At 39.2% G+C, this 11,556-nt stretch overlaps 1 protein-coding gene across 1 annotated transcript in view; it reads left to right on the top strand.

Moving 5' to 3' along the window:
* Positions 1 to 11,556, top strand: part of carmil1 (capping protein regulator and myosin 1 linker 1) — a 29,332-nt gene that overhangs the window by 15,886 nt on the left and 1,890 nt on the right. The window contains exons 17-34 of the mRNA XM_016461238.1: positions 1,125 to 1,194; positions 1,290 to 1,371; positions 1,457 to 1,556; positions 2,496 to 2,550; positions 2,636 to 2,808; positions 2,887 to 2,955; positions 3,040 to 3,133; positions 4,959 to 5,057; positions 5,225 to 5,353; positions 6,812 to 6,958; positions 7,053 to 7,228; positions 7,787 to 7,874; positions 8,006 to 8,131; positions 8,591 to 8,657; positions 8,728 to 8,969; positions 10,013 to 10,116; positions 10,324 to 10,588; positions 11,414 to 11,462. Coding sequence (XP_016316724.1) covers positions 1,125 to 1,194; positions 1,290 to 1,371; positions 1,457 to 1,556; positions 2,496 to 2,550; positions 2,636 to 2,808; positions 2,887 to 2,955; positions 3,040 to 3,133; positions 4,959 to 5,057; positions 5,225 to 5,353; positions 6,812 to 6,958; positions 7,053 to 7,228; positions 7,787 to 7,874; positions 8,006 to 8,131; positions 8,591 to 8,657; positions 8,728 to 8,969; positions 10,013 to 10,116; positions 10,324 to 10,588; positions 11,414 to 11,462 — 2,135 coding nt within the window. The remainder of the gene's footprint in view (positions 1 to 1,124; positions 1,195 to 1,289; positions 1,372 to 1,456; positions 1,557 to 2,495; positions 2,551 to 2,635; positions 2,809 to 2,886; positions 2,956 to 3,039; positions 3,134 to 4,958; positions 5,058 to 5,224; positions 5,354 to 6,811; positions 6,959 to 7,052; positions 7,229 to 7,786; positions 7,875 to 8,005; positions 8,132 to 8,590; positions 8,658 to 8,727; positions 8,970 to 10,012; positions 10,117 to 10,323; positions 10,589 to 11,413; positions 11,463 to 11,556) is intronic.

Below are 11,556 nucleotides of genomic sequence, written 5' to 3' on the forward strand. Positions count from 1 at the left end.
TTCTCCTGATATTCTCTTGATATTCTGCTGATCTTCTGATATTCTCCTGATATTCTCTTGATATTCTGCTGATCTTCTCCTGATATTCTTCTGATATTCTCCTGATATTCTCTTGATATTCTGCTGATCTTCTGATATTCTCCTGATATTCTCTTGATATTCTGCTGATCTTCTGATATTCTCCTGATATTCTCTTGATATTCTGATATTCTGCTGATCTTCTCCTGATATTCTCTTGATATTCTGCTGATTTTCTGATATTCTCTTGATATTCTCTTGATATTCTGCTGATCTTCTGATATTCTCCTGATCTTCTCCTGATCTTCTGATATTCTCCTGATATTCTGCTGATCTTCTCCTGATATTCTCTTGATGTTCTGCTGAGCTTCTCCTGATATTCGATATTCTCTTGATATTCTCCTGATATTCTGCTGATCTTCTCCTGATATTCTTTTGATATTCTGCTGAGCTTCTCCTGATATTCTTTTGATCTTCTCCTGATATTCTCTTGATGTTCTCCTGATCTTCTCCTGATATTCTCCTGATATTCTGCTGATCTTCTCCTGATATTCTTCTGATATTCTCTTGATGTTCTTCTGATCATCTCCTGATATTCTTCTGATATTCTCTTGATATTCTCTTAATTTTCTCTTGAACTTCTTCTGATCTTCTCCTGATCTTCTCTTGACGTTTTCTGCTGATCTTCTCCTGGTATTCTCTTCATATTCTCCTGATATTATCTTGATATTCTGCTGATCTTCTCCTGATATTCTGCTGATCTTCTCCTGATATTCTCTTGATGTTCTCCTGATCTTCTCCTGATATTCTCTTGATATTCTGCTGATCTTCTCCTGATCTTCTCCTGATCTTCTCTTGATATTCTCCTGATCTTCTCTTGATATGCTGCTGATCTTCTCCTGATATTCTCCTGATATTCTGCTGATCTTCTCCTGATATTCTTCTGATATTCTCTTGATGTTCTTCTGATCATCTCCTGATATTCTTCTGATATTCTCTTGATATTCTCTTAATTTTCTCTTGAACTTCTTCTGATCTTCTCCTGATCTTCTCTTGACGTTCTCCTGATGTTCCCTTGTTGTTCTTCTGATGTTTGATGTCTTCAGAGCGCTGCTCCTGGGTCTGGCCTGTAACACTAACCTGCGAGATGTTTCTCTGGACATCAGCGGCTGTGAGGTACTGCACTGAACCTTCTGCTGTCGTTTTGACATGTGACTGCTCCGTTTTGTGTTTGTTGTGTGTTCCTCACACGTTGTTGTTCGTGTGTTCAGTTGCGCTCAGCAGGCTCTCAGATTCTGGAAGGCTGTATCGCTGAGATCCCGAACATCACCAGCCTGGACATATCAGACAACGGTTAATACACACACACACACACACACACACAGAGGTGTCATCAGCTGCTGTGTTGATTCAGGAGGATTGTGTGTTTGTGTCCCAGGACTGGACTCAGATCTGTCCACGCTGCTCGTGTGGCTCGGGAAGAACCGCTCCATCAAACACTTGTCCATCGGCAGGAACTTCAGCAACATCAAAACCAAGTGAGAATCTGCAGCTTTGATTCAGTTTAGAGGTCATGTGACCTTCGCAGATTAAAACCACTTAAGCTCAGGGCGTTTTTTGGTATTTTCGCCTAAATTTAACATACTCAAATTCAAATGTTTACCCTGCACACATACAATGGAGGAAATGAAAACAAATGGTTTCATTGTAAAGAAAACCCTTTGAACTACAAAATATGAGTGTAATTCTTTATAAATAGCATTATATACTTTTCAAATATTACTATAAACACAAAAAAAACATAGGCGCTTTTGGAGTTTTAAAAGTAAGTATTTTTTTGAAAATCTGTAATTCAGGTTCCCCGTATCCGGGTCCGCAGAGTTTAACTGGTTTTAATAGAGAAAAACAGGCTGTAAACAGGATGCAGAATATGCATTTACAGTTACATTTATACATCAAGCAGACACTTTTACCTAAAGGTTTGGAATAATTCGAATTGTTTTGTTTTTGAAAAAAGTCTCTTCTGCACACCAAGTCTGCATTTATTTGATCAAAAATACAGTAAAATCAGTGATGTTGTGAAATATTATTACAATTTCAAACAGCTGTTTTCTATGTGAATATCTGTTAAGCTGTAATGTATTTCTGTGATGCGCAGCTGTATTTTCAGCATCATTACTCCAGTCTTCAGTGTCACATGATCTTCAGAAATCATTCTAATATGCTGATTTGCTGCTCAAGAAACATTTCTGATTATTATCAATGTTGGAAACAGTTGTGCTGAACAATATTTTTGTGGAAACCATGATACATTTTATTTTTCAGGATTCACAGATGAATAGAAAGTTCAAAAGAACAGCATTTATTTGACATAGAAGTATTTTATAATATTATAAATGTCTTTACAGTCAGTTTTGATGAATAAAAGGATTAATTCACACGTCTTACATTCTGAATGTGCGTGTGTTTCTGTGCAGAAATCTCGGGCAGGTTCTGGTCTCTCTGGTCCACATGATTCAGGAAGAGGATTCTGTAAGTCTGTAGATCCGTCACGTTTGAGATACTGCACTCAGGGTACGTTGTTTAACTGTGTGTGTGTGTGTGTGTGTGTGTGTAGCCGCTGGCGTCTCTGTCTCTGGCAGACTCAAGGCTGAAGGCGGATCTGTCAGTGGTGCTGAATGCGCTGGGAGGAAACAGCAGTCTGACCCATCTGGACATCAGCGGGAACAGCATGGGCGACTTTGGGGCGAAGATGCTGGCCAAAGCCCTGCAGGTCAACACCAAACTCAGGTGCCGCACACACCGACCACAGGATCATCTAACACACTCATGTACACAAATATACAGCGTTCATTGTGTGTATTTCAGGACGGTGATCTGGGACCGTAACTGTGTCAGCGCTCAGGGCCTGCAGGATGTGGCTGCTGCTCTGGAGAAGTGTGTCTGAGCTCTTCTTTAGCCTCAGATTCAGTGTCTGTCTGATCATCAGGTTCAGTCATGTTTGTCGTTCATCTTCTGCAGGAATTACACCATCAGATTCATGCCGGTTCCCATCACAGACGCGGCGCAAGCTCTGAAGAACAACTCTGAGAAAACTGAAGATGCCCTGATGAAGGTCTGAACACAACACGAACATATACACTTATGTTCAAAACATACAAAAATATGCTCAAACACACTCTAAACATACAAAAACACATTCTAAACATACTTAAACACAAACTAAACATGCTCAAATATTCACAAACACACTCTAAATAAACACAAACACTCTAAACATACACAAACAAACTAAACATACACAAACATGCTCCAAACATACTGAAACATACACAAACACACTCCAAGCATACTCAAACATACACAAACATGCTCCAGTCCAAACATACACAAACACAATCTAAACATACTCAAACATGCTGAAACATACTCAAACATAAACACACTCCAGACATACTCAAACACTCTAAACATGCTCAAACATACATAAACACGCTCCAAACATACACAAACATGCTCTAATTGTACTCAAACATGTTCTAAACATACACAAACATGCTCCAAGCATACTCAAACATACACAAACATGCTCCAAACATACTTAAACATACATAAATATGCTCCAAACATACACAAACACACTCTAAACATACACAAACTCGCTCTAAACATACCCAAACATGTTCTAAATGTACTCAAACATGCTCTAAACATACACAAACATGCTCCAAGGATACTCAAACATACAGAAACACGCTCCAAACATACTCAAGCATAAACAAACACACTTCAGACATACTCAAACACGCTCTAAACATACACAAACATGTTCCAAGGATACTCAAACATACACAAACACACTCTAAACAAACTCAAGCATGCTCTAAATGTACTCAAACACACTCTTAACATACACAAACATGTTCCAAGCATACTCAAATATACACAAGCATGCTCCAAACATACTCAAACATAAACAAACACACTTCAGACATACTCAAACACGCTCTAAACATACACAAACATGTTCCAAGGATACTCAAACATACACAAACACAAACACACTCTAAACAAACTCAAGCATAAGCAAACATACTCAAACATAAACAAACACACTTCAGACATACTCAAACACACTCTAAACATACTCAAACATACACGAACACACTCCAAACATACTCAAACATGCTCTAAATGTACTCAAACACACTCTTAACATACACAAACATGTTCCAAGCATACTCAAATATACACAAACACGCTCCAAACATACACAAACACACACCAGACATACTCAGACACACTCTAAACCTTCATAAACATGCTTTAAACATACTCAACACGCTCTAAACATACTCAAACATACACAAACACGCTCTAAACTTACACAAACATGATCCAACAATATACAAACACGCTCCAAACATACTCAAACATACATAGACACACTCTAAATATACACAAACATGCTCCAAACATACTCAAACATACACAAACACACTCTAAACATACGCAAACATGCTCCAAGCATACTCAAACATACACAAACACACTCTAAACATACACAAACATGCTCCAAGCATACTCAAATATACACAAACACACACCAGACATACTCAAACACACACTAAACTTACTCAAACATGCACAAACAAACTCTAAACATACTCAAACACACTCTAAACTTACACAAACATGCTTTAAACATACTCAACACGCTCTAAACATACTCAAACATACACAAACGCTCTAAACTTACACAAACATGCTCCAAAAATATACAAACACGCTCTAAACATTCTCAGATATACACAAACACTCTCCAACCATGCACAGACATTCCTAAACATGCTTAAACACGCTCTAAAAATACACAAACTCCCAGAAGCTCTTTTTTCCTGTGATGTGCCTCCCATGATGCTTTGTGTGTGTGTGTGCAGATGGAGCAGTATCTGCTGCGTAACCATGAGAGCAGGCGATACCTGCAGGAGCAGGCGTTCAGACTGCAGCAGGGCCTTGTCACCAGCACAACACAACAGGTGACTGATCATATCTGCAGAGCAGGTGGCTGATGGGACATATATCTACTCAGCATTCACCATAACTGAAAACAGAGAGTGTTTATTATTTGATTGATGGGATCATATATCAGAGCATATATGCCTCTGCCAGTGGTGTGTTCATTCGTGTGTGTGTGTGTGTGCAGGTGATGGGGCAGGTGTGTGTGCAGGTCCAGGATCAGCTGAACTCTCTGCGCTTCAGCATGAGTGACAGAGTTCAGCAGGACATGAAGGCGACAGAGAACCTGATGAGAGATGCCAAGAACTCCACAACAGTGAGAGACACACACACACACACACCATAAACGGCTGATGGGTTCATATGACGCTGATATTATTACACAAACCCTGAAAGAAGATTAAAAACAGTTTGTCTCATGGTTGTGTTGAACCAGCCCTTCATAAGTTTTTAGATTGGAATGTAGGGCTGTAGTAACTACTAAGTCTGTAAGCTTAGGGTGCGTTCACACTTGTCATGTTTGGTTCGATTAAAATGAACCCTGGTGCGATTGCTATGTTAGTGCGGTTCATTTGAGCATGTGTGAATGCTGCCATCCGAACCCTGGTGCGCACCAAACAAGTGGGCCGAGACCGCTGAAAAAATGGGTCTCGGTCCGCTTCCAAACGAACTCTGGTGCAGTTTGAATGATATATGAACGCAACACGGACCAAATACTTCTAAACGAACCAAAAACAGGAAGTAATGACAAGATGCGACGCTATGCGACATGATTTGATGACGTGGTGTAACCAAGACAAAATGAGCAGAGGGCAAACGTGGAGCAACAATGAGGTAAAGTGCCTTTTATGAGCTCCTTGTGAGTTTGCAGGTGGTGAAAATTAAATTATATGATACGCAAGAATGAGCGCGCTTAGTCCAGCAGACGGCATTAGGTGTGTTCGACATAAAGCGACTTGAACGCTTTAAGTCTAACGCACCTTTTGTTTGGGGTGTTCGGTGAGTTCCGTCACGATATATACGTCATTCAAGCCGACCAATCAGGTTGTGAACGTATCACTATGCCTTTAGGTTCGCTGTCAAAAATGCCAATGTGAACGCTAAGTGGACCAGGACCAAATGTAACATTTTCCTTTTCGGTCTGGACCAAATAAACCAAACGAACTGAACTACAAGTGTGAACACACCCTTAGTTTTGTGTCTCTGTCTGTAGCTGCTGTGCAGTCTGTATCACCTGCACTCAAGCGGGCGAGTGGCATACTCAAACATACAAAAACATGCTCCAAACACACTCTAAACATACTCAAACACACTCTAAACATACCCAAACACACTCTTAACATACACAAACACGCTCCAAACATACTCGAACACTCAAACACACTCTAAACATACTCAAACATACTCAAACACACTCTAAACATACTAAAACACTCTAAACATACTCAAACACACTCTAAACATACTCAAACATACACAAACGCGCTCCAAACATACTCAAACACACTGTAAACATACTCAAACACACTCTAAACATACACAAACATGCTGCAAACATACTCAAACACACTCTAAACATAATCAAACATGCTCAAACATACACACACATGCTCCAAACATACTCAAACACTTTAAACATACTCAAACAAGCTCTGCTCACGCTCAGTTTGTCTTATGGTTGTGTTGAACCAGCCCTTCATACGTTTTTAGATTGGAACGTAGGGCTATGGTAAGTACTAAGTCTGTAAGCTTAGTTTTGTGTCTCTGTCTGTAGCTGCTGCGCAGTCTGTATCACCTGCGCTCAAGCGGGCGAGCGGCGGGCGGCAGTGACGGGTCAGCAGGTGTGTGTGTGCAGCAGGTGCAGGAGAAACTGTGTTCAGTGGCCGGAGAGATCAGCGCGCTCATAGACCAGCAGCTGCAGGTACACACACACACACACACACACACACACACACACACACAATCACCATCATACTGACCGGCTGGGAAACGCTCTCTGATGTGTGTGTGTTCAGGGTTTGCTGGTGTCCATGTTGGATACGGCTCAGAGCGTGTGTCCTCACATCATGCAGCAGGCGCGTCTGCGTGAAGATCTTCTGCGTGCCAGCGAGGGGAGGACGAGCGTGTCGAAAGCCTTCATCACCTCCACGCTGCTGGAGCAGTCGGCCTTCGACATCATCAATAAGATCAGGTCTGCCACGGCTGCGCTCAAGTTTACACTAGTATTATGGGTTAACACAGGGATTCACAAATATCAGATGAACCCCTTTAAGTCAATATTTCAGTAATTTAATAACACATTCACATGTTCATGATTCTCTGATGTGACATGCGTAAACTAATAAAATATTTAATCTTTTTAAGTGTTATATTTTGATTTTTTTAGAAATATTTTTCTATTTAATTTTTTGCTTTAACTTTAAATATTTTAATCTCGCATTTTATGATTTAATTCATTTTTAGTATTTTTTTGTTTTATTTTAAAATGATGTATTTTGATTTTGCATTTTTATGATTAAATTTTTAGTCATTTTCATTTAATTGTTCATTTCATTTTTTTTATGTATTTTAAATTTGCGTTTATTTTTGTATGTGTTTTATTTGTTTTTATTTTCAAATATTTTAATTTGACCTGATTGGACAATCTTATTATCCTCAGCATCTTTATTGCTTCATTTTGGGTCACACACGGTCACTTTGAGAGCCAAACAGTGTGTTTGTGTGTGTGTGTGTGTGTGTGTGTTTTCAGTGAGGTGAAGCTCAGTATGGCGTCAAGTCTCTCTGATTACATCACTGATGAGATCCTACAGTCTCTCTCTCGCTCTCAACAAACACTGGTGAGATTTACATTCACAAAACCACACTTTATCACAGTGTACGTGTGTCTAATTCACGTGTGTGTGTGAGTGTGTGTGTGTGTGTGTGTGTGTGTGTGAGTGTGTGTGTGTGTGCTGTGTGTGTGTGTCAGGCGGGTCATCTGAGCAGGAGAGGACAGCAGCCGCTGCTGCATCACGACTCACAGGAGACCGAAGTTATAGACGACAGAGAAATGCAGATGGACAACATGACACAACAACCAGAACAACAACCACAGGTACACACACTCACACAGGGCAGAAACACACCCTGTAAAACATGATTTTCTAAAGTTAGGGTTAGCAAATCCTGCACCAAAAGTTTTTCAGTGCAAAAGAGAATCCAGAGGTTCATGGGTGATTTTAAGTCATCATTTACGCGTCCTCAAAGCCGTGTGACTTTCTTTCACCTGTGGAAGACAAATGGAGATGTTTAGAATGTGCTATTTCTATTTTTTTTTATATTTTGCATTTTTATGATTTAATACATTTTTAGCACATGTTTGTTTTGATTTGTTTTTATTTAAAGTTTTTTATATTAATTTTAAGTGTTTTACTCCTGTGGAACACATGGTTTCCTACAATGTGCTCGTGAGCTCCAGAAACAACGAGCACACCATGTTCATGCTGTATGTTCGAATATTCACGAGTGTAAATGAGATCGTATCTGATGAATCTGCGTGTGTTTGGATCTCTAGCGGACACAGAAAGCCAAGAGGAAGAGCATTCACAGCCGGATGTTCAGACCCATGTCCGTCGCATTCGGTACGTGTCGAGCACTTCGTCAGTTATAATTAGCATTTCTGAATTACTGATGATTAACTGTGTGTGTCAGAGCTGGGCTTCGATCTGTGTAAGGCGTTAGAGGACGTCTGTGTGGAGGATCTGCCGCCCCCACCCCTCTCCCCGACTCCGCCCCCTCCACCGCCAGTGACCCCGCCCCCATTGGAGGCGGAGCTACAGCAGCCTCGGCCAATGAGCTTCAGCGACCTGCCCACAGAAGACACGCCCACTCTACAGCACGTTACTAAATACAGGCCGCGGCGGACGAAGAAAGCCAAACCCAGGAGAGCCGCTGTAAGTCACGCAAACACAGCTACCACAGAATCACTGCCCTTTACTAAAACCGAAACTATTTCAAAATGTTTTCGATCATTGAAATGAAGCTGAATTAAGTTGAAGTTTGCCATGGCAACTAACTGAAATAAATGTATGTTTAAATACTAAAGTTACTAAAACTGAAACAAAAGTACAGCTAAATAGAAATATTGGGGGGGAAATTAATAATAATAATGCCAATAAAAATATCAGAAGTGACTAATAAAATTGTTAAAACCTAAAGTAAAAATGTTAATTAAAAAAAGCTAATTAAAAATAATAAATACTGTTATAATATATAAATAATACTAAAATAACAATCAAAATGTTGCAGTTTTTACTGAGCAAAGAAATACATAAATGTCTAAAATTAAAATGTAAACTGAAAAATTACAAATAAAAGCTCATTCAAAACATTAATAAATACTGTAATATATAAATAATGTGAAATTATTCAATTTTAAATATAAAAGCTCATTCAAAATAATAAATGCTGTAATAATATATAAATACTGAAAAATAACAGTTGAAAATGTTGCATCTTATTATATCTCAGTTTCTACTGAGAAAAGGACAAAATAAATGACATAAATTGGACATTTTAACAATGAAAGCTAATTCAAAATAACAATAAAAACTGTAATAATATCTAAATACTAAAAATAACAGTCAAAATGTTGCATCTTATTATATTATATCTCAGTTTTTAATTAGCAGAGGATGGAATAAATGACCTCCACAGATTGTTATTATGTCTATACAAATTAAAGAATTAAAAGACTATTAATATTCAGTAATATTATTGATTTAACTGCAGTGACACTACTAGCTCAAGTGCTGAGTGTTTGATTAATGAATGATTTTTGTAAGATTAACACTGTTTTATTAATGAGAAGCTGCTTTGAGTTAATCTGTATTGTATAAAGCGCTCTAGAAATACACTGACTTGACTCGATGGGAATTAAATCATCAGTACAGACTGAGTGGTTTGTTGAACTCTGTTGTGTGGATGTCGTCCTCAGAATCAGCCAATCAGCAGAGCCGCTGCACAGGAAGTGGAAGTGGATCATCTGGACGAGGGTGTGCCGGAGTTCTTCTCCAGGAAGGTCACTAACGTCAGCGTGAGGTAAAAATACCACAGCAAAAACATTATATTATATTATACACATTATATGTGACCCTGCAGCACAAAAGCAGTGTTAAGTCGCTGGGGTATATTTGTAGCAATAGCCAACAACACATTGTATGGGTCAAAATTATGGTTTGAGAACGGTTCTTAGAAATTTGGAAGCGGTTCTCGGGACTCTAGTACTGACGCTCGTTCTGTCTGCAGGCCCAGAGAGTCTCGTCTGAGCGGCTTCTTCTGCAGCATCAAGCACCGCGCTTCTGCTGAAGCCATGCCCACCAGCCCCACGGCAACAGCTGAGCCAGAAGCCCCTCCCCCCGTGCCGGCCGTGACCTCTGACCCCGTAGCGGCACCTGAGGTCAAAGGTCACGCGCAGGAGGGCATCAAGCACGGCAGTCCACACAAGAGAGTACAGATGCTGGGTAACGACATGCTGGCTGAGATACGAGCCAAACAAGAGAAACGCAAGAAGGTGAGGCTTGAATGTCCTGTGAACTGTATAATAAGAGTCTTGATTATCATTTTAAGAGGCTTTAAATTTGGGGATGAAAAACAGTGATAATGTGATTATTAAAGGTGATGATAGCACTGCGTGCAAAACACGCCACTGTTGCACATTTTACAGGCTTAAAGAGTCAGAGCAGTTCCCAGTTAATGAGTATTGTGTATTTATGCCAAGCAAATGAATATGATTTACTGCTGATTAATTATGACAATGTTTACGTTTTTTTTTTATTTTTATTGTAGTATGTTGTAGATCTAATATTTGAATAAGCAGCATGGTTCTTATCGTTAACTAAAGCTAAAACCATAAAAAAATGTCAATACTTGAAATAAAATAAACATTAAGTGAAATAAAATGTTTGAAAATTATTATTTATTTTATACATTTATTTATCATTTTCATATAGTTTAAGTTGATGGACTAAAATTTGTCAAATTAAAACTGAAATAAAAATGAATGAAAAGAAATACAAAAATAAAACAGAAATGTGACAAAAAATATGACATTATTGAACACATTTCAGCACATATGTATACACTGAATAAAACATGTCTGGAGTATTTTAGCCTGTTTGCAGTCGAGTGTGAAATGATTATTAACTAAGAGAATCTGAGACGCATGATTTATTTATGAGATTGTGTGTTTGTTCTGTATTGCTCAGTAAAACGTCTTAAGCGCGATTTTAAAAACTCTGCAGATAATCTTTGTCACAAACATGAGGCATCAGAGATTGTTCTGTCTGAGAGCACTGATGATGATGATGATGATGATGATGATGTGTGTCACTCACAGGCAGCTGTTTCTCCAGCCGCAGCAGCCAGAGCTGAAGCTCCTGATGAAGGTGTGTCTTTGTGTGTCACTGAGTGTGTGTTTCTGATGACGTGTGCGCGTGTGTGTGTGTGTGTGTGTGTGTGAGAGAGAGAGTGTGTGTGTGT

This window comes from Sinocyclocheilus anshuiensis, unplaced genomic scaffold, assembly GCF_001515605.1.
Source record: "Sinocyclocheilus anshuiensis isolate Anshui unplaced genomic scaffold, SAMN03320099.WGS_v1.1 scaffold424, whole genome shotgun sequence".
NCBI lineage: Eukaryota > Metazoa > Chordata > Actinopteri > Cypriniformes > Cyprinidae > Sinocyclocheilus > Sinocyclocheilus anshuiensis.